Source organism: Panthera uncia (assembly GCF_023721935.1).
Source record: "Panthera uncia isolate 11264 chromosome A3 unlocalized genomic scaffold, Puncia_PCG_1.0 HiC_scaffold_11, whole genome shotgun sequence".
Classification (NCBI taxonomy): Eukaryota; Metazoa; Chordata; class Mammalia; order Carnivora; family Felidae; genus Panthera; species Panthera uncia.
This window is the reverse complement of record NW_026057578.1, coordinates 21,821,223-21,840,746: the sequence shown is the minus strand read 5'-3', so window position 1 is coordinate 21,840,746 and position 19,524 is coordinate 21,821,223. Positions and strand designations below refer to the sequence as shown.

Below are 19,524 nucleotides of genomic sequence, written 5' to 3'. Positions count from 1 at the left end.
TTACCGAACCTTTCAGAATCTGTTTTCTCATCTGTAAGATGGAGATAATAATAGTCCACTCACCACTCATAGTCTGTTAGGGTAGTTAACATGGTGATGGCATGGAGTATGTACTAAGTATTAGCTCTCAGCTCTATTATGTAGTAGTAGTGGGTGATGGACATCGATTGACATTTTTCTCGACTGTCATCCCCATTGCTTGATGGCTAATCAACAGAGGGTGTTCGACACATGGTTGTTGAATGAATTGTAAACGTTAGCTTATTAGAAATGGAAGCTCTCAAATGTGCCTGTTAACCAGAAAATAAATGGGTTAATCACACTTTGTTCTTCAAGTCGCTTGTGGAATGTGCTGCGGTGACTGTGTGATGTGCACATCGTAAGCAATGGAAGGGAGTTGTATGGAAGGTTCAAGCTAGCAAATTGCCTTCTTAGATGTGCACACTAAATAAATCCACTGAGGACAGTCTCCCTTACTGCCACTTCCATGTGGTGATGTGCATCCTGCTCCATTGTTGTTGCTTTCAGCTGAGCAGAGAGAATGCCCTCAGCCCTGCTAGATGCACTGAACCGGCTGCTCTCACAGGTAGATCCTTAGGGGAGATTTTGGTTATTTTGTCATAAGAGATTTTCCCAGCAAAACTGAGAGGAATGGGGTTTAATAAGAATATGAGTAGAAGGCAGTTGTAGGAACAACAGAATGTGGAATGAGAGTTAGTTTTAGGTGTTAGGAAGAGTGAACAATTTCATTTTAATAATCAGGTTCTATATATGTATAATTAAAAGCCATACGCACATGAGGGTCACCTGGGAGGCTCAATTCGTTGAGTGTCTGACTTTGGCTCAGGTCATGATCTCATGGTTCGTGAGTTCAAGCCCTGCATCGGGCTCTCTGCTATGTGCACAGAGCCTACTTTAGATCCTCTGTTCCTCCCTCTCTCTGTCCTTCCCCTGCTCGTTCTCTCTCCCTCAAAATAAATAAATAAACTTAAAAAAATAAATAAAAATAATAAGCACATGAGAATGGTGGTTTTATAGATGTTACTGCTTAGCCTTCTTTAAGATTTAAGAATAATGAGAGTTGTTTTGTATTCACTATAATGAAAACATGAAGTAAATAGGTTATATATTATGGCAAAACTTGCGATGTAGTGTTTGAATGACTAAAATCAGGAAACATTAGGCAGTGTTTACGGGTTGTCAGACAATCACACACTTTCCCTGTCTGTAAAAAGGCGAAAATGGTACCTATCTTATAGGGTTGTTATGGGGATTAAATGAGATGATTTGTATAAAGCGCTTAGCTTGGGGCGCCTGGGTGGTTTAGTTGATTGAGTTCTGACTTCGGCTCACATCATGATTTCTTGGTTCGTGAGTTTGAGCCCTGCATCAGGCTCTCTGCTTGGGATCGTCTGTCTCACTGTCTCTGCCCCTTCCTCTCTCTCTCTCTCAAAAATAAACATTAAAAAAAAAAAAAAAAGAATAAAGTGCTTAGCTCAGTGTCTGGTACGTGGCGAGTACATATGAAGGACAGGATGTTTGTACCATTCACCGAGTACTGAGTGCTTGTTGAGGGCCAGGTACTCAGCTGGTTGCTAGGGATAGCAGACAGACATTCCTTCAGGCAGTAATTATTTGTGGAGCATTTGCTATGTGCCAGGCATTATACTAAGTGCAGAAAAGATAACAGCTCGTTACCTAGTGAAGGACAGGTGCCACGATAGTGAGATCAGGTGCTGAGTACAAAAGGATGCATAGCATGTAGAAAGTCCCAGGCCCATGTGGTGTGTGGAGTTCAGCAGAGGGAGAAGCTCACTCACGCTGTCTGCTGAGAAAGCTCGCCATAAGCCCTAACCTTGTACAGGGGGGTTGCCATCTGTACTGGCTGCTGCACGATTCATTTAGTCATTTAACAGATATTTAGTGAATTCGTGCCATGTGCTTGGCACTGGGGTTTCAGTGTTGAACAGTGAAAGAAAGCTTCTGCCCTCTTGGAATGTATACTCTAATAATGGAGATAGACATTAGTCATATAAGCAAATGTATTCATGAATATTTGTAACAACGGTAAGTTTTACGAAGGTGAGGTATATAGTGTTTATTTTTATTTTTTATTGAAAAAAAATTTTTTGAACGTCTATTTATTTCAAGAGAGAGAGACAGCGCGCGAGTGGTGGAGGGGCAGAGAGAGGCAGACACGGAATCCAAAGCAGGTTCCAGGCTCCGAGCTGTCAGCACAGAGCCTGACGCAGGGCTCAAACTCACGAACTGTGAGATTATGACCTGAGCTGAAGTTGAACGCTCAACTGACTGAGCCACCCAGGTGCCCCAAGAGATAAATACTATTTATAAATAGGGGACTTTGACCTGCTCCGGAAAGGCTTTCCCAAGGAAATCTCTGAACTTAAATCTCACTCTGTATCCCTCTAAATTACAGCTCCTTGAGGGCAGGGACATTGTCCATTTTATTTGTTGTACATCTCCAGTTCCTAGAATAGCAGCTGGCATGTGGTAGGCACTCAGTAACTGTTTATTAAATGAAGGAAGGTATGACTGATCTGAATTCTAAAGGGAGAAGAAGAGTTAACGGGGACAGGGGAGGGAACTTTAGGCAGAAGGAATGGCATGTGCAAGGGACCTGTGCAGGCAGGGAGCAGGTTACATTTGAGAGACTGACTGGAGGCCGCATGTTAAGCAGACAGTGGGAGAGAGAGGAGTGTAGCCAGAGAGAAAGGCTGGAGCTAAGTCTAAGTGCCTTGGCAGCCACAGGAAAATTTTTGCTTTTTCTCTAAAGAGCAGTTGATTTTAAGCAGCAAGTATCACGATCCATTTTCATTTTGGAAAGGTTTCTTTCCTGTTCTATAGAAGACAGACTTTGGCAGGGGAATATGGGGCAACACTGAATGCAGAAGGGGTGCAAAAGATAATACCCGGGGACGCCTGGGTGGCTTAGTCATTTGGGCATCTGACTCTTGATTTCAGCTCAGGTCATGATCTCATGGTTTGTGGGATCGAGCCCTGCAATGGGCTCTGTGCTGCCAGCATGGAGACTGCTTGGGATTTCCTCTCTTCCTCTCTCTGTCTCTGTCCCTCCTCTGCATGCATGTGTGCTCTTTCTCTCAAAATAAATACACTTAAAAAAAAAAAGTTAACACCTGGACTTCCAGCGTTTGCTGCACAGGTAGATGGTTGAGCTATTCTGTAAGACAGGAACATAGGTTTGTGCAGGCAAGTTCATGAATTTGGTCTTAAACCTGTTGAGTTTGAAATGCCTTTGAGTCATGTAAATGGCCATTGAGAGAAGTCTGGGTTGGGGGTAAAAATCTTGAGAATATCTGCATAAAAGTTCTGGATGAAGCCGTGGGCATGAGTGAGATTGCCTCGGGAGAGAGAGGATGGATGAGAAGTGGGCCTAGGAGTTGAAAAACTCCAGCGTTGAAAGGTCAGGTAGAAGAGGATGAAAGTAAGGAGCCCCTGTGAGAAGTAGGACGAGAGCCAGGAGAGTGCTGGAGAATCCTGGAAGCGAAGGGAGGCGAATGTTTCAGAATGAGGAAGTGATCAGTTCTGTCCAGTGCTGAGGGAGTGAGCACTGGAAAGTCTCTTTTGGCTTTTCCGACTTGGAAACTCACTGGTAGCGGAGAGAAGGTAGCAGCTGGGGGGAGAGAAGGATCAAGAAAAGTTTATTTAAAAAAAATGTTTATTTATTTTGAGAGAGAGAGAGAGAGAGAACCTGAGCTGGGGAGGGGCAGAGAGAGAATCCCAAGCAGGCTCTGCGCTAACAGGGTGGAGCCCAAGGAGGGGCTCAGTCCCCACGAACTGTGAAATCGAACTGTGAAATTGTGACCTGAGCCAGAATCAAGAGTTGGGCACTTAACCGACTGAGCCACCCAGGCGCCCCCAAGGAAAGTTTTTGTTTTTGTTTTTTTTAATTTTTTATTTTTGAGACAGAGACAGAGCATGAACAGGGGAGGGGCAGAGAGAGAGGGAGACACAGAATCGGAAGCAGGCTCCAGGCTCTGAGCCATCAGCCCAGAGCCCAACGCGGGGCTCGAACTCACGGACCGCAAGATCGTGATATGAGTTGAAGTCGGACGCTTAACCGACTGAGCCACCCAGGTGCCCCAAGGAAAGTTTATTTTAAAAGAAGTCTTGGTGACTTCTGGGTGACTCAGTCTGTTGAGCATCCGACTTTGGCTCAGGTCATGATCTCTAGTTTGTGGGTTTGAGCCCTGCATCGGGCTCTGCACTGGCGGTACTGAGCCTGCTTGGGTCTGTCTCTCTCTCCCCCTGCCCCACTTGCTCTCTCTCAAAGTAAATAAATAAACTTTAAAATAACATAAAGTAAAAGAAGTCTTGAATTTTGTTAATATGTCAGGTGTTACCAGTTGAGAGGGAGAAGTTTAGCTGACAAATTGAATGAGTGGGCTTCCAGATGGAGAGAACTGCTCACACTAATCTGGAGGCTTAAAAGTGCTTGTGTTTTGGGAGCAGTGAGTCGGTTGTCTGGGACAGCCAGAACAGAGGTGCGGGGGGAAGTGTGGTAAGAAGTATGTATGAAAAAGGTGAGCCCAAGGGGCGCCTCGGTGACTCAGTCAGTTAAGTGTCCAACTCTTGATTTCAGCCCAGGTCATAATCTCATGGTTCGTGAGTTTGAGTTCCACATTGGGCTCCATGTTGACAGTGCCGACAGTGTGGAGCCTGCTTGAGGTTCTCTCATTCCCTCTCTCTCTCCCTCCCCTGCTCATGCTCGCTCCCTCTCTCAAAATAAATAATATATATGTACATACACACATACATATATATGTGTGTATATATATGTATTATATACATATATGTATATGTATATATAATATATGTATATATATGTAATATATGTGTATATATATGTATTATATACATATATGTATATGTATATATAATATATGTATATATATGTAATATATATGTATATATATGTAATATATATTATATATATACACATATATACATAATTTTTTTATTTTTTTTTAATTTTTTTTTAATTTTTTTTTTCAACGTTTTTTATTTATTTTTGGGACAGAGAGAGACAGAGCGTGAACGAGGGAGGGGCAGAGAGAGAGGGAGACACAGAATCGGAAACAGGCTCCAGGCTCCGAGCCATCAGCCCAGAGCCTGACGCGGGGCTCAAACTCACGGACCGCGAGATCGTGACCTGGCTGAAGTCGGACGCTTAACCGACTGCGCCACCCAGGCGCCCCCATAATTTTTTTTTTTAAGAGGAAAAGGTGGGCCCCGTTACAAAGGACCTGGTGTGGGAGCTCTTGCCTTGGAATGCCTCTATATCACAACATGGTGACGAAGTCTGGCGAGATTACAGAGTGTGGTGTGAGAGGAGTTCAGAGTAGTTGGGAGATGTTAATGGTTTTGAAAATAAGGGAGAGGTAAGGGCAGATGAGAGAGATTTAGCTATCTTTTCTTGGCTCCTGATTCTGTTCAGGGAGTTGTAGGGAAGAATGGGTAGAGAAAAGCACTGATGTTCTTTGCTCAGTAGGATGTTTAGATAATTGGGAGTATTAATATAGGGCATAGAAGGTTAGAGAGGAGCAGATAGGGAGTGGACACTTAGGGGACGATTTGCAGGCCTCAGTTGGGAAAATGAATGTAGGATGAGGACAGCTCAAGTCAGAGTTACAAACCCTTGGAAGTGGCCAGCTGAAGCCTCAGCATTGGGTGGTCTTCCAAGAGTCCAGGGTGTGTTTCCAGAGGTCTTCTGGCACTTCTGCTGCTGCTGTTAAAACCTAGTACACATTGGGAGCTTAAAAGCCACTGACTGCTGGGACTGTTTACCTTCATTTGCCTGTACAAAGAATTAGGGAATTGGCACAATGCTGGTTTTCCTACAGGACAAATAATTTTTCACTAGAGATGAAAAACCTTGAGAGACAGAGGTTGTATGTAGCTCAAACTATGGAGCCAGGCTGCCTGGGTTTGAATTCCAGCTCCTCCATTAAGAGCTGAGTGACCTTGGACAAGTCACTTTGCCTCTCTGATGACTCAGGTTTCTTGTCTGTAAACTTAAGAGGAGGACCTAATACTTAAGGAGAAATGCACATAAAACACTTAGAACAATGTTGACACATTTTAAGTGCTTAAAAAGTGGTAGCAGTGACCATAATCCTTGGGGGGGGGGGGGGGGTCTTGGATGCTGTTGTTCTATTGTTAAAGCACCAGATGGCGATAAAGTACATGTCTTAAGTTTACCCACATTGTCCTGAAGGATTCCTTGAGTAGATTGTTTTCTTTTTCAGATCCCTAATTTGTGCAGTGTGAAGTATTTCTTTGTGTGTTTTTTTTCTTCTCGAACTTCTGGTTGAAACCCATTTGTTTTGAGACTCTTATTTAACTTCTTTCATAAAATTTAAAAATAGATTTTTGGTTAAAGTAGCACACACACAGGAAAAAATCAGATAATACAGCACAACTGTTAGTGAAAAGCAACAACCCATTACGTGGCCCACCTTGTTCTACACCCTGTCTTACTCCTCAGAAGCACCCACTTTTAACTGGTTTTATTGCCACTTAATTTTGAATAGCTGAATTTTATGTTACCTCCATCAAAATGTTTAGCAATGTAACTATTAGATAGTATTCCTTGTGGTTTGATACAGTGAGAATAGCATGAGTTTTATTATGTGCCTACTTTGTGGCAGACACTGTGATTGGGGTTCATCCAAGTTTTTGCTCTTCAGTAACTGGTCACTGGGGGAGGTAGTTAGTACAGTGTGGTAAGCACTTTGGGGGAGCATTTGGGAGGGAAGGCCCTGGCCTAACCTGGGATGAATGTCCGTAAATGCTTTCTGGAAGAGGTGACATCTGAACAGAGATGAAGATAAGACCTGGTTGGGCAGACTGGAGGGACAAGGGAAGGGTGCTCCCAGCCGGGTAGTAGCAGGGTCACATACATATCAAGGCGAGATCATAGTGTCTCTGGGTAGCTGCAACACGCTGGAGGGTAAGACTTTGGAGTCGGAGGTGGTGTGGTGGTAAAGCTGGCACTGAAAGTGCCAGTCACGGGGGCATTTTATGCCATATCAGAAACTTCGGCTCTTTTTCTCAGGATAATATCAGATAATACAGCACAACTGTTAGTGAAAAGCAACAACCCATTACGTGGCCCACCTTGTTCTATACCCTGTCTTACTCCTCAGAAACACCCACTTTTAACTGGTTTTATTGCTGGAACCACCCGAGGGTTTTGATAGCAGAGTAACATGGTTACATTTGTATTTTGTGAAGACCACCCTTGAAGCAGTCAGTATGCAGAATGAACTGCATGGCTTGAGGCCAGTTAGGAGATGATTAAAACAGACTAGGTGACAAATGGCAAGTACCTGAAATAAGGCAATGAGGGAAGCCAGAGGATGGGGATTGGGTTGGAAAAATGAAAGGAGATAGGGTCACCAGGCTTGTAGGGTAACGGAAAAGTCGAGAATGATTCCTAGGTTTCTGCTTCAGGTAGTAGGGTATGTGGTGGTGCCTGTACATGAGCTGGAAGGTCCAGGTGAAGAAATAGAAGGTTTCAAGCTCCTTTTAGATGTCTTTAACCTGACTTAACTTTGAAGACATCTAAGTGGAGACCCCAGTACAGTTAGAATCGGTGGAGACGTTGCCATTTTGTGGCTTTGTCACCTTCATCAGGTGACTTACCAACTCTAAGCTTTCTTTTCCTGTCAAATGCGAATGGTAATCTCTACCATAGGGTCCTTATGTTCATTAAAAGGAAGAGCATCATAAACACCCAGCACAGGTTATGGCCACAGCAGGTGATCAGTGAAAATGTTTTTTTGTTTTTTTTGTTTTTTCTTTTTTCTTTTTTCTTAGGCTTCAGAAGGACTAGAGTACTTTAGGTTTGTTGCTCTTGATATGAAGTCTACAGTGTTGTGTAATACAGTGTTCTATGGAAAATACCTGCTTAAAACACAAAATCTTGTATAGTTCATACTTTTAGCCATCACAGATTGCTTAGCATTTTGTCCTCAAAAAACATGTATGCTTTCCCAGTCACTGTGTATATTGCCACTTATCATTGACTTTCCCTCCTATTTAGAAAGCGTGTGCCTTCATTAAGTCAAACCTTGATCCAGGCAATGTGGATTCCCTTTTCTATGCTGCCCAGTCCAGCCAGGCCCTCTCAGGGTGTGAGGTGAGTCCAGCTTCTACGTTTCTATATGCTTTACACTGTAATGTGTATTTTTAAAGGGGGAGGGTCATGTCAGATTAATTTTTTTTTTTAACAGTAAGAATCCATTAGTATGGGCGGGAATTCCATTCTTGTGATTTTATTTTTCTTAAGGAAATGGAGTTTATTTTTTTCTCCGAGTTTTCACTTTTCATGGCTTTTCAATAATTTTTCCTATAGTTGCCTCTCTTCTGGGAAGCCTAGATTTTTCTTTCCAACTCCCTTTAACTTTTAAAAATGTTCAGAGTAAAAGAAGAATGTCCCCATGCCAGATTTCTGGAAATCCGTTTCATTGAACATAGGAGAACCATACAAGTAGACAAGTGACTTGCCAGAATCTTTTTAAGTGTTATGCTGAGTTCCTACAGACATTGAATTCTGGTGTCCCAGCAGTTGAGGAGGGACAACCGTGTGCTAGCCGGGTGGTATGACTTTGGCAGTCTCTCTATGTGTTGTTTGCCACAACTACCAGCACCTGTTCTAAACTCTATGTCTGCCAATCCTTTCTTAGATCTCTATTTCAAATGAGACCAAAGATCTGCTTCTGGCAGCTGTCAGTGAAGACTCATCCGTTACCCAGATCTACCATGCAGTGGCAGCCCTAAGTGGCTTTGGCCTTCCCTTGGCTTCCCAAGAAGCACTCGGTGCCCTTACCGCTCGCCTCAGCAAGGAAGAGACTGTGTTAGCGTAAGTCACCGTGTCGAGCACTTTTCAGACTTCATTTGTGTCAGAGACTATCCTGAGAGGGTTCGTCCACTGATTTCAGCAAATATTTTCTGGGCATCTACTATGTGCCATGTGCTCTGCCAGGCGCTGCAGACACGATATTAAATTAAGACAGGGAAGGTCCCTGTCTTGGTGGACTCATCTGGACACCGTGTTCCTCAAGATACTGAGTCAGAATATAAACACACTGCCATATAAAGACAGAATTGCTTCAGGGGCACCTGGGTGGCTCAGTCGGTTAAGCGTCCGACTTCAGTTCAGGTCATGATCTGAGTTTGTGAGTTCAAGCCCCACATCAGACTCTGCGCTGACAGCTCGGAGTCTGGAGCCTGCTTTGGATTCTGTGTCTCCCTCTCTCTCTGTGTCCCTCCCCTACTTGTGCTCGCTCTCTCTCAAAAGTAAATAAATAAACAAACATTAAAAAATTTTTTTTAAGTAAAAAATTTAAAAAAAAGAGAATTGCTTTTGAGGTTAGAGGCTGAAGCAGGGGAGGAGATAACCGAGGGAAAGTGAGGCCAACAAGTCACATGCATCTTTGTTGAGGTTTGGCTGGGGCACAGTGAGCTGTTGGCAGTGGAGGCCCTGCACTGGAGGAGGGCTTATAGGATCCCTTGAACCTGTGACAGACAACATCTGCTGGGAGAAGTGTGTGCTCAGAGGAGAGAGCATTCTAGGAATCAGACTCTACTACTCTGCAAAAGCTTAGGTGAAGGAGAAGCACTTATAGGAAAGGAACTCTGAGCAACTTTCCTGTTTATTATAAATTTAATGTTTTAACAGACTTAAGGATGTTTACTAAACTTTTTTTTTGTCATTAGTGAAATGCATTTAAAAATTTTTTTTTCATGTTTATTTTTGAGAGAGACAGAGACAGAGTGCGAACGAGGGAGGGACGGCAGAGAGAGAGGGAGACACAGAATCCGAAGCTGGCTCCGGGCTTTGAGCTGTCAGCATAGAGCCTGACTCGGGACTTGAACTCATGAACTGTGAGATCATGACCTGAGCCAAAGTTGAACGCTTAACTGACTGAGCCACCTAGGTGCCCTGATTAGGGAAATGCATTTTAAAGTTTATTTACTTATTTTTGAGAGAGACAGAGGCAACGTGAGCAGGAGAGGGAGGGGGGGGGGGGGGGGGGGGGGGGGGGAGAGAGAGAGAGAGAGAGAGAAGGCTCTGCCCTGTCAGCACAGAGCCCTGTGTGGAGCTCGAACACACGAAACCATGAGATCATGACCTGAACCGAAAGCAGGGTGCCCAGGATATTTATTAAACTTAAAAGTGATTCTATATGTAGTTTTTTTCTTTAACACTGAAATTCCCCACTTATAACAGTACATGTATTTTTTGTTTTGTATTTGTCCCCCATTCAGTTGCAACCCCTGAAAGGAGGGGGAGCACCTGGCCTCTTGTTATTTGTTTAGCAAGATGTTGGTGACACCAGTTCCCTATTGCAGATAGTTCAGTTGTTTCCCAGATTTTTGGGTTTTTTGTTTCTTTGTTTTTGTGGGGAGGGGGTAAGATCAAAATGTTTTTAAACTTGAAATTTTGTTAAGGGCAGGGCTCACAGTCAGTTGACATTCTCTCTCACTCACACCCTGTTCATTTGCACACGGTCAGTAAGTAATCAGTGACTTTGGGGCTACTTTTCCCAGGGCTGACGTCTTGTACACACTTTGTCCAGTGCTTGGCCCTGCAGTCCTTTGCTTTTAGGTCACATTATTTTGATCTCCTCTCATAATCCCTTGGGAGAAATCCCCAGGGATCCCCAGTGAGATCCGTAGTATCATGTCCAGATATCCCTGTCATCAGTGCCTCAGTCTGATGCCATCTTCTACAGCAAAACTTTCCTTTTCCCTCCAAGCAAAAAAGAAAGTTTCCCTCCTCAAAATCCCAGAACAGAAAAAAATACAAAGAAAATACATCTATTTTGGAGTCAGTTATACTTGGTTATGTGGTTATACTTTGAACACCAGCTCTGTTCCTTTCTTGCTCTGACTTTGGGTTAGTTACTAACTTCCCTGAGCTGCATCTATAAAATGAGCCCAATAATCCTTACATCATAGAATAAATGTCAGGATTAAATGAGATAATGCATGTGAAGGAGCTCTTGCAGTGCCCAGTTCTTAGCGGGCTTCCACCAAAAGCTCCTTCTCTAGAGCATTTCCTTCTTAGTCTCTTTCTTAGGAAGCTGGTTACTTCCTCGGTTTACTGTAGTTCTTTCTCTTTTAGACTGTAAGCTTCTTTATTTGTGGTGTGCACACAGCATGGTGCATGGGAGGTGCCCAACAAAGAGTTTATAAAGGCTGAAACTGTACTTTGATGTTTCGGTTTTCTTGTGCAGGTAGAAAGAGCACGTGCTTGGGATCGGGGAGAACTATGTTCAAATCCTTAATACTCTTCTACTTAATATCTTTGTGACCAACAGCAGGAGCTTCAACCCCCTTAAACCTCAGTGTTTTCATATGTAAAATGGAGAGAGTGGTATCTGTCTCATAGGGTTATTTTGAAGATCAAACTGGCAGGGTGCCTTATATAACATTACTACTGACTTGCCCTATGTAAGGAAATTGGATCTAAATTAGGACTTGTAAATGGGTCATCTACATTTAAGTGGACTTATTCTAGGATATGAATGTTCATAAACTTGTCTAGAATGGAGAAAAAAAAATTGTAGGTTTGAAGGAACCATCTGAAAAGATGCCATTGTGGTGTCCTATAACCTAATTTCTTTAAATCATTTGCTGTATATTAGCAAGACAAGATCGGCTTTCTTAGTGTTTGAAAAAGTACTTCAGAGGGAAAGAAATTGCTGACTGGGGAATAAGTAATTAAAGCCAGTGACAAAACTTTTCAAAAGCTAAGTGGATTAATTTCAGTCTAAAAACTTCTGAAGTTGTTACCAGCATGACACTCACTCGTTCTAAAGAAGAGAAAAATGATACCTTAATTGAAAAGTTCTTTCTTGGCTGTCTTAGCAACCTTTTCTGGCCTCAGCATTTATCACGGGCAGATGTGGGATTTTATCTTGTTTGGAAATTCAGGTTTCGTTTTCTCTAGTGCTTTTTAACAACAAAGATCCCATGGGAGTCATTGAATACTCTGGGGCTTTCCTGTCCATGGACTATAACTCCCCTATTTTCCAACTTATCATCTTAATGGAATTAATTTTCCATAGAGGGAATCTAAATTGTTATGATCTCAATGAAAGCAGATAAATTCTCTCTCTACATTCCCCAACACATTGACCTGATTGATAAATGGTGGTTTTACATAAAGGCCCAGTCGTGTCTTGGGAAATAGGTAACCATTCTGGGGTTGAGTAGCAGTGGCTTAACCACCAGGGGTCCTCAGCTTCATGCATTCTAGAAAAGCAGCATTTATATTTTCCGGGTTATCTGCACTAAGAGAATAGAATCTAATAAAAAAATCTTATGCGTACATACCTTTCACATTCTGCCTTGAAAGTTTGTCTTACAGGAATATATTCATGAGTGGATAAAACTACATGAATAACGCATAAAAACAATGAAGTACTGATACATGCTACAACATAAGTGAGCCCTGAAAACATGCTAAGGGAAAGTATAAGGAACCAAATACAGATTACATGTTATCTGATTCCATTTACATGAAATATCCAGAATAGGTAAATCCATAGACAGATGCAGATTGGCGTTTACCAGGGGCTGTGCCCATTAAGCTGGGAAGCAAGTGCTTAATGGGTACAGGGTTATCTTTTAGACTGATGGGAGGGAATGTTTTGGAACTAGATAGAAGTAGTGATTGTACAACATTGTGAGATACATACTAAATACCACTGAATTGTTCACTTTTCAAATGGTTAGTTTTCTAATGTAAATTTCACTTCAATTTAAAAATATTTAGAGGGGCGCCTGGGTGGCTCAGTCGGTTAAGCGTCCAACTTCGGCTCAGGTCACGATCTCTCGCGGTCCGTGAATTCGAGCCCCGCGTCAGGCTCTGTGCTGACTGCTCAGAGCCTGGAGCCTGTTTCAGATTCTGTGTCTCCCTCTCTCTCTGACCCTCCCCCGTTCATGCTCTGTCTCTCTCTGTCTCAAAAATAAATAAACGTTAAAAAAAAAAAAATTAAAAAAAAATATTTAGAGAGATGAGTAAGGGCTATCTGTTATAGCATTGTATGACTTAGGACAACATAAATGTTTATCAACTGGAGATTGAGTAAATTCTGGTACATCTAAACAGTACGTACTATGTCATGATTAATAAGAATGAAGTACATTTATATGTACTCATGTGGAAAGTTGTATACAACGTATCATTAAACTAAAAATAAGTTGGAGAACGATTATCTTTTAGGAGTAGGTATTATAGGAATTTTAACTTTCTTCTTTAGTAATGTATTGCTTGAAGTTTTGACAAATATGTACTTTTATAATCAGAAATAAATGGTAGGAAAAGAAAAAGGGAATACATTCTGGTTTCAGAACTGAATTCCTTTTATCTTATTTAATGCCTGAAGGATTAAGTGACTTTCAGGTCTCCCAGCAGGGTGATGATCGCACAAGTATTGAACATTCAGCATGTGTTTCCTGAAGCCTTCTTGTTTATAACACATTCATCTGGTTTGCTCCAAATTCTACCCAACAATCTGCATATGTAGATTCTATAATATTCTTTGGTCTTAGAGTAAGAAAAGTAGAAAGTTAACAGGCAGCTAAGTTCTGCCTAGCACAGTTTCTTGTACAACATACAGCTTGGTTGAATTCAATTCTGTTCTCCCGAAGAGCGTATCTCTTTTAAAACTAAGTAAGTCTTAGTCTCAGTGTTCTGTGTATGATGACACTAGGAACAAAACATATTTTCAGAGGAGAGTGAACCTGTGCTCCCTCTCTTCCCTGTGCCCACGGTACTTATTTCAGGTCATGTTGCCTGGACTGCCTTCTCTTGCTGTTATGATCTTTGTAATATGATGTCCTTTCCCAACTGGATTATGATTAAGTTCCTTAAAGACTGAGACTGTGTTATACTTGTAAAGAACAGGAGAGGGGTATTCTTGAAAGTGTCCCAGTATAGGAAAGAGTGAGTGGATAAACGGAGATTTGCCATTCATTGGGGTTGTACTCTTTATCTTCCAGAACGGTCCAGGCTCTGCAGACAGCATCCCACCTGTCCCAGCAGGCTGACTTGAGGAGCATTGTGGAGGAGATTGAGGTGTGAATTTATTTTGCCAAATGAATTTCGTAGCTCCTGTCTTTGAAACCCTTTAGAAGAGTCTTGCAGAGAGACATGCATGGTTTATTTTGGCCAGTTACATTTCTTTTCATATCCATGGCACACTTATGTTCTTTGTATCAGAGCAAATGTCCTAGGAAATATTTGTTCAGGTAGGATAGTTACACCATCAATAAGGCAACAGACTACTTTTGCAGCCTTTTGTAGGTATAGGTTCATAGTCCACAGATTTTAGAGCCTAACAAACCTCAAATTCAGATATTTTTTAATGCTACTCATTACTTTGTAATCTCAGGCAAATTTTTAATGTCTGAGCCTCAATTCCTTGTATGGGGTTGTAGGAACAAGTGAGGTTCTCAAGTCCCTAGTACATAATAAGTGCTCAGCAAGTGGTCACTGTGTTTTTATTACTCCATCCTTTCCTTTACCTAGGACCTCCTGCTGCTCAGAGCCTACTCTCATGGACTGCATAGTCAGTGATGACAGGCAGTCCACACAGTGTCATCACTGGGTGCCCCACCCAGTGTGGGCACATTAGCTGCCCCCTCATATTGCCCAGAAGAGGTATATGTCTCTCTTCATCCTTTAGAGCATTGAATAAGAGAAATGCTCTGCTCTGTAGGTTGTATCCAAAAGGATGGCCATGGGATCCGCCTGTGTCACGATGCTTCCTGGGTGCACTGCGGCCTGGCCCGCTGGCCCTCTGCCCAGAGCAGGGCTTAGGCTTGAGTATAGGGGTCAGGGAAGGAACACTCCCAGGGCTGCAGCAGATACTGTTCTCTTCAAATGCCTGTGTGATATTCTTCACTCTGTGCCTAAGCATCTTAATTGAGCAAGTGCTAAATGTCAGAGGTGTTCTCCAGATTTGGAGTGTGATTTCTCAAAACTGTCTGCTCGGGGCGACAGGTTTGTTCATCTTGCTTCTGTTACCACTTGACTTCCAACATGCGTCCATTTTGTTGTGACAGGATCTTGTTGCTCGCCTGGATGAACTGGGAGGTGTGTATCTCCAGTTTGAAGAAGGACTGGAAACAACAGCGTTATTCGTGGCTGCCACTTACAAGCTCATGGACCACGTGGGGACTGAGCCATCCATTAAGGAGGTACCTGATAATTCTCAAGCATGAAAGCCAAAGGGGTTGTTGACTTTATCTGCTAAGAACAGCTTCTTTCAGAGGGGGCTGTTTAGGTAGCCTTGGGACGTAGTCACCCAGTGTCTTGGGTTAGGCATTGAAAATGAGAAACAGAAAGATGTAATGCCTGTCCTCAAGAAACTGGTTGTCAGTGGGATGGACATGTAAACAAATTGTCACGCTTGCCTTATTTTATTTTTTTATTGTTTTTTTTTTTTCTCACAACACTTAACAGTTTATAAAGCATTTTTATGTGTGGCTCATTTGATCACCGTAGGAAATCTGTGAGTAATATGCGCAGTCAGATTTGGTCCCTCTCTAGAGTGGCAACGTGACGTGTGAGGACACACAGATAATAGGTGGGAGAGATGCCTCTAAACCAGGTCTCCCCATGCTACAGGCGCTCTCCTTCCCATGTGTTATGAAATGGATGTCCAGCTTTCTTGTTCCTGTACTGCAAAACTGCCTCTTCTGCCTCCCACCTCAGCCTCAGCAGTGGCTAAATGGCTAAATCTTAGCTAATCTTTGCCGATTGACATAGTTTTCTGAGAGGCATATGTGTCTACAGACATCTACCAAGAGTTAATTCTTCTTTTTTCTTTGTTTGTTTGTTTGTTTTTTTCAAGAGGAACTTGTTAACCTGCAAGAACCTTCGGCGGGAATGTGTGTGGGAAATCTTTTTGAGTTGGACCCTCTTTGTACCCCTCGTTTGTGAGAAGGTTACCAACCCTTAACTACAGGATTTAAAATACAAGATGCTGTTGTTTTCATTTTAGGAGAAGAGATCTGGGTTCCAAGTTAGAACTTTCATTTCTCTTACGCATTTTGAGTTCTGTGCTGAGTTTCTTCAAGTAAATAGTAAATACTTATCTGCGTTGGGTAATTTGAATTAATTTTATATTTTCTCTGGAGGGTATGACCTAATAAGTTATTCATGTGTTAGCATTCTTCTGTTGTCTTTTGTTTACCCTAAGCGTAGAAGGTCTGGAGATCCCATACTCTCTTAATTTCTATGACGGGTGAAAGTGCAGGAATGTGGGTCTTATGGTACAAATCATTAAGGAACTCTCCTGTACACAGTACAGTAGATGAATTGGCAATATTCTACATATACAACTTAAACTTTTTCTTGCTTTATTCCCAAGCTTCTATTCACCAGGTGTTTGGCTGGAGTAATTTTGCTGTCACTGCTTTTGACATAACCATTCTGGTGAACAGTCCTCCATTTTAACATGTCAACAGCCTAGTGATGGAAAAATGTAATTGGTACAATTAAAGAAAATTATTTCATGTCGACTGTGAATAACACTGTCGGGAACAAGGGAGCTCTTTTGTTAGATTGTAGATTTTAAAAAACAAAACTGATTGAAGTGAAAAATGTTTCCTCTTAAGCACACAGCCTCCAGAATTTTAATAATGCCTTTTAGGTTCCACATTTTTAAAAAACTGCATTCTCTTTTCTCCTCTAAACAGCCCATTAGTTCTTAATGGAAAGTTATTTTAGTTTCTTTCTAATGTATATGTTGGTTATAAGGTTTGGTCTTACGAATTCAAACTTAGCCCCAGTGTACCGCCCAGAGGGGGTTAGGGAGAGAAGTTGGCTTAGCTCAGAGAGTGAGAAGAATCAGGAAAGAACATATTTTATTCTGGAAGGACTCAGGACAAATAGACTTCCATATAAATTTGGGTCTTGTTTTTTTTTTTTTTTTTTTCCTCCTGTTACAACTTGTAGGACTTACTTAACCTTCTTTAGCCTCACTTTCCTCATTTGAAAAACGTTGATAATATCGATCTTTTCAGGGTTTTAATCAAGATTTGAGTTCATGCATGTCAAGCACCTGCTACAGTGCATGGCACATATGGTAACCTGGAACATAAGGTTACTGTTGTATGTATTTTGTCATATACTTTCATATCTCAGTAGTTATCTTGCATTTGTACATTAAGCATTCAATAAAAGGTTGACAAATAAATGTGTCAATTTCAGTTTGAACCAGAAGATGGAAAAAAACAACCAAATCAGGTTTTAATCTTTAAAAAAAAATTTTTTTTTAACGTTTATTTATTTATTTATTTATTTATTTATTTTTTAATTTTTTTTTCAACGTTTTTTATTTATTTTTGGGACAGAGAGAGACAGAGCATGAACGGGGGAGGGGCAGAGAGAGAGGGAGACACAGAATCGGAAACAGGCTCCAGGCTCCGAGCCATCAGCCCAGAGCCTGACACGGGGCTCGAACTCACGGACCGTGAGATCGTGACCTGGCTGAAGTCGGACGCTTAACCGACTGAGCCACCCAGGCGCCCCTCGTTTATTTATTTTTGAGACAGAGAGAGACAGAGCATGAACAGGGGAGGGGCAGAGAGAGAGGGAGACACAGAATCCGAAACGGGCTCCAGGCTCTGAGCTGTCAGCACAGAGCCCGACGCGGGGCTCGAACTCACGGACCGTGAGATCGTGACCTGAGCCGAAGTCGGACGCTTAACCGACCAAGCCACCCAGGCACCCCAGGTTTTAATCTTAACATTTGCTTTTCACCTTCTCGGTCAGTTTGGATTAATGGCTGAAAGATCCTCCTTGTGAACACCAAGAAGCAGATAGAGAATGACTTCAGCTAGTGGGGAACGAGAGGTGGCTCTCCCACCTTCCTGCCGGAGGAGGATCTCAAGCTGCATTTCTCTTTTCTTTCAGGATCAGGTCATCCAACTAATGAATGCGATCTTTAGCAAGAAGAACTTTGAGTCACTCTCAGAAGCCTTCAGCGTGGCCTCTGCTGCTGCTGCACTCTCTCAAAATCGCTACCATGTGCCGGTTGTGGTTGTGCCCGAGGGCTCTCCTTCTGACACTCACGAGCAGGCTATCCTTCGGGTATGGCTTCCACGTCCAAACTGTGTCACTCTTCTTGCTGTTTCCAGTGTAAGGCTTTCAGAAACCTAAGGACTGATAGAAACCTGGCCGTAACCACCACCCCCCCCCCCCAGGACACACCCATTAAATGTAGAGCAAGGCTCATTTCCCTTAGCCTGAAACTGGGGACATGACCCCTGGGTGAACTAGTCACAGAACCCTTCAACTCCATCCAAAAAAAGCTTCCCCCCCCCCCACCCCCCGAGGATTTTAAACAGTAAGGCTTTCAAGAAATTAAATGCAAGAAAATTGCATTTCAGGGTTTGTAACACCAGGTGTATAGAGAAAGCTTGCTTTATTTTTTTTTTTTTAATTAAAAAATTTTTTTCAACATTTATTTATCTTTGAGAGAGAGAGAGAGAGAGAATGAGCAGGGGAGGGGCAGAGAGAGATGGAGACACAGAATCCGAAGCAGGCTCCAGGCTCTGAGCTGTCAGCACAGAGCCTGACATGGGGCTTGAACCCATGAACTGTGAGATCATGACCTGAGTGAAGACGACGTTTAACTGACTGAGCCATCCAGGCACCCCGAGAAGGCTTACTTCTAAAAGGCATTTTCCAGTACCAGAACTTTCTAACTATGTTATTTAAAGACCACTTTTTAAATTTCCCAGTCATTCTGGTGCTTGCAGTTGTTAATGCCAGGTCTCTTCCTCCTGCTGTTGACAGTATGTCTTTCTGCCTCTTCGTAGCACAGCCCTCCCTCTCACTTAGCAGCAAGCATAGACTGCTCATGCTGACTCTCTGAACTTTTATGCTGCCTGAATCTCTGAGTAAATGTACAGATCTTGAATACGCATAGAGTGTTCATCTCAAATGGGGCTTTTGTTGCTGTTGTTTGGAAATCCGTGGTAAGCTAAGATCTTCATAAGAAATTAGCATTTTATTTATGCCTAAACATGGGGGTTCCACACAGGACAGTTGCATCAGTTCTACCCTGGTGTCCTCTCCAGATGCTCTCCTGCGGAAGTGCCCTTTCCTTCAAAACCGCCTCTCCTCTCCCTGCTTACACCCACACCCCCTCAGCAAAGGCTAGTGTGAGAAATAGCCTGATTAACATAGTTCACCATGAGTTGATGAGTTGTGAGTGGGCGGCTAAGAGAACAAAATAGTATTGGTTTTGTCGCTTGATAGGCTTGAGGTTGAGTCTTAGACCAACCACTTAACTGGCCTCAGCTTCTTCATCTGTAAAGTAGAGATGGTGCTGTTTATTTCAGATGATCAATAAAGGGGGGTGTATGTAAAGAGCCTATCCTCACCTGAAGAATGAGATTATTGGACAAGGTCATCTTTAATATCCTCCCTACCTTTAATATTCTATAATCTAT

The 19,524-nt window shown here is 42.5% G+C and overlaps 1 protein-coding gene across 2 annotated transcripts in view; it reads left to right on the top strand.

Annotated features, from left to right (window-relative positions):
* Positions 1 to 19,524, top strand: part of RPN2 (ribophorin II) — a 60,224-nt gene that overhangs the window by 8,548 nt on the left and 32,152 nt on the right. For both annotated transcript variants that reach the window (XM_049650829.1, XM_049650828.1), the window contains exons 3-7: positions 8,087 to 8,182; positions 8,730 to 8,905; positions 14,059 to 14,134; positions 15,124 to 15,258; positions 17,981 to 18,157. In XM_049650829.1, the coding sequence (XP_049506786.1) occupies positions 8,087 to 8,182; positions 8,730 to 8,905; positions 14,059 to 14,134; positions 15,124 to 15,258; positions 17,981 to 18,157 (660 nt within the window). The remainder of the gene's footprint in view (positions 1 to 8,086; positions 8,183 to 8,729; positions 8,906 to 14,058; positions 14,135 to 15,123; positions 15,259 to 17,980; positions 18,158 to 19,524) is intronic.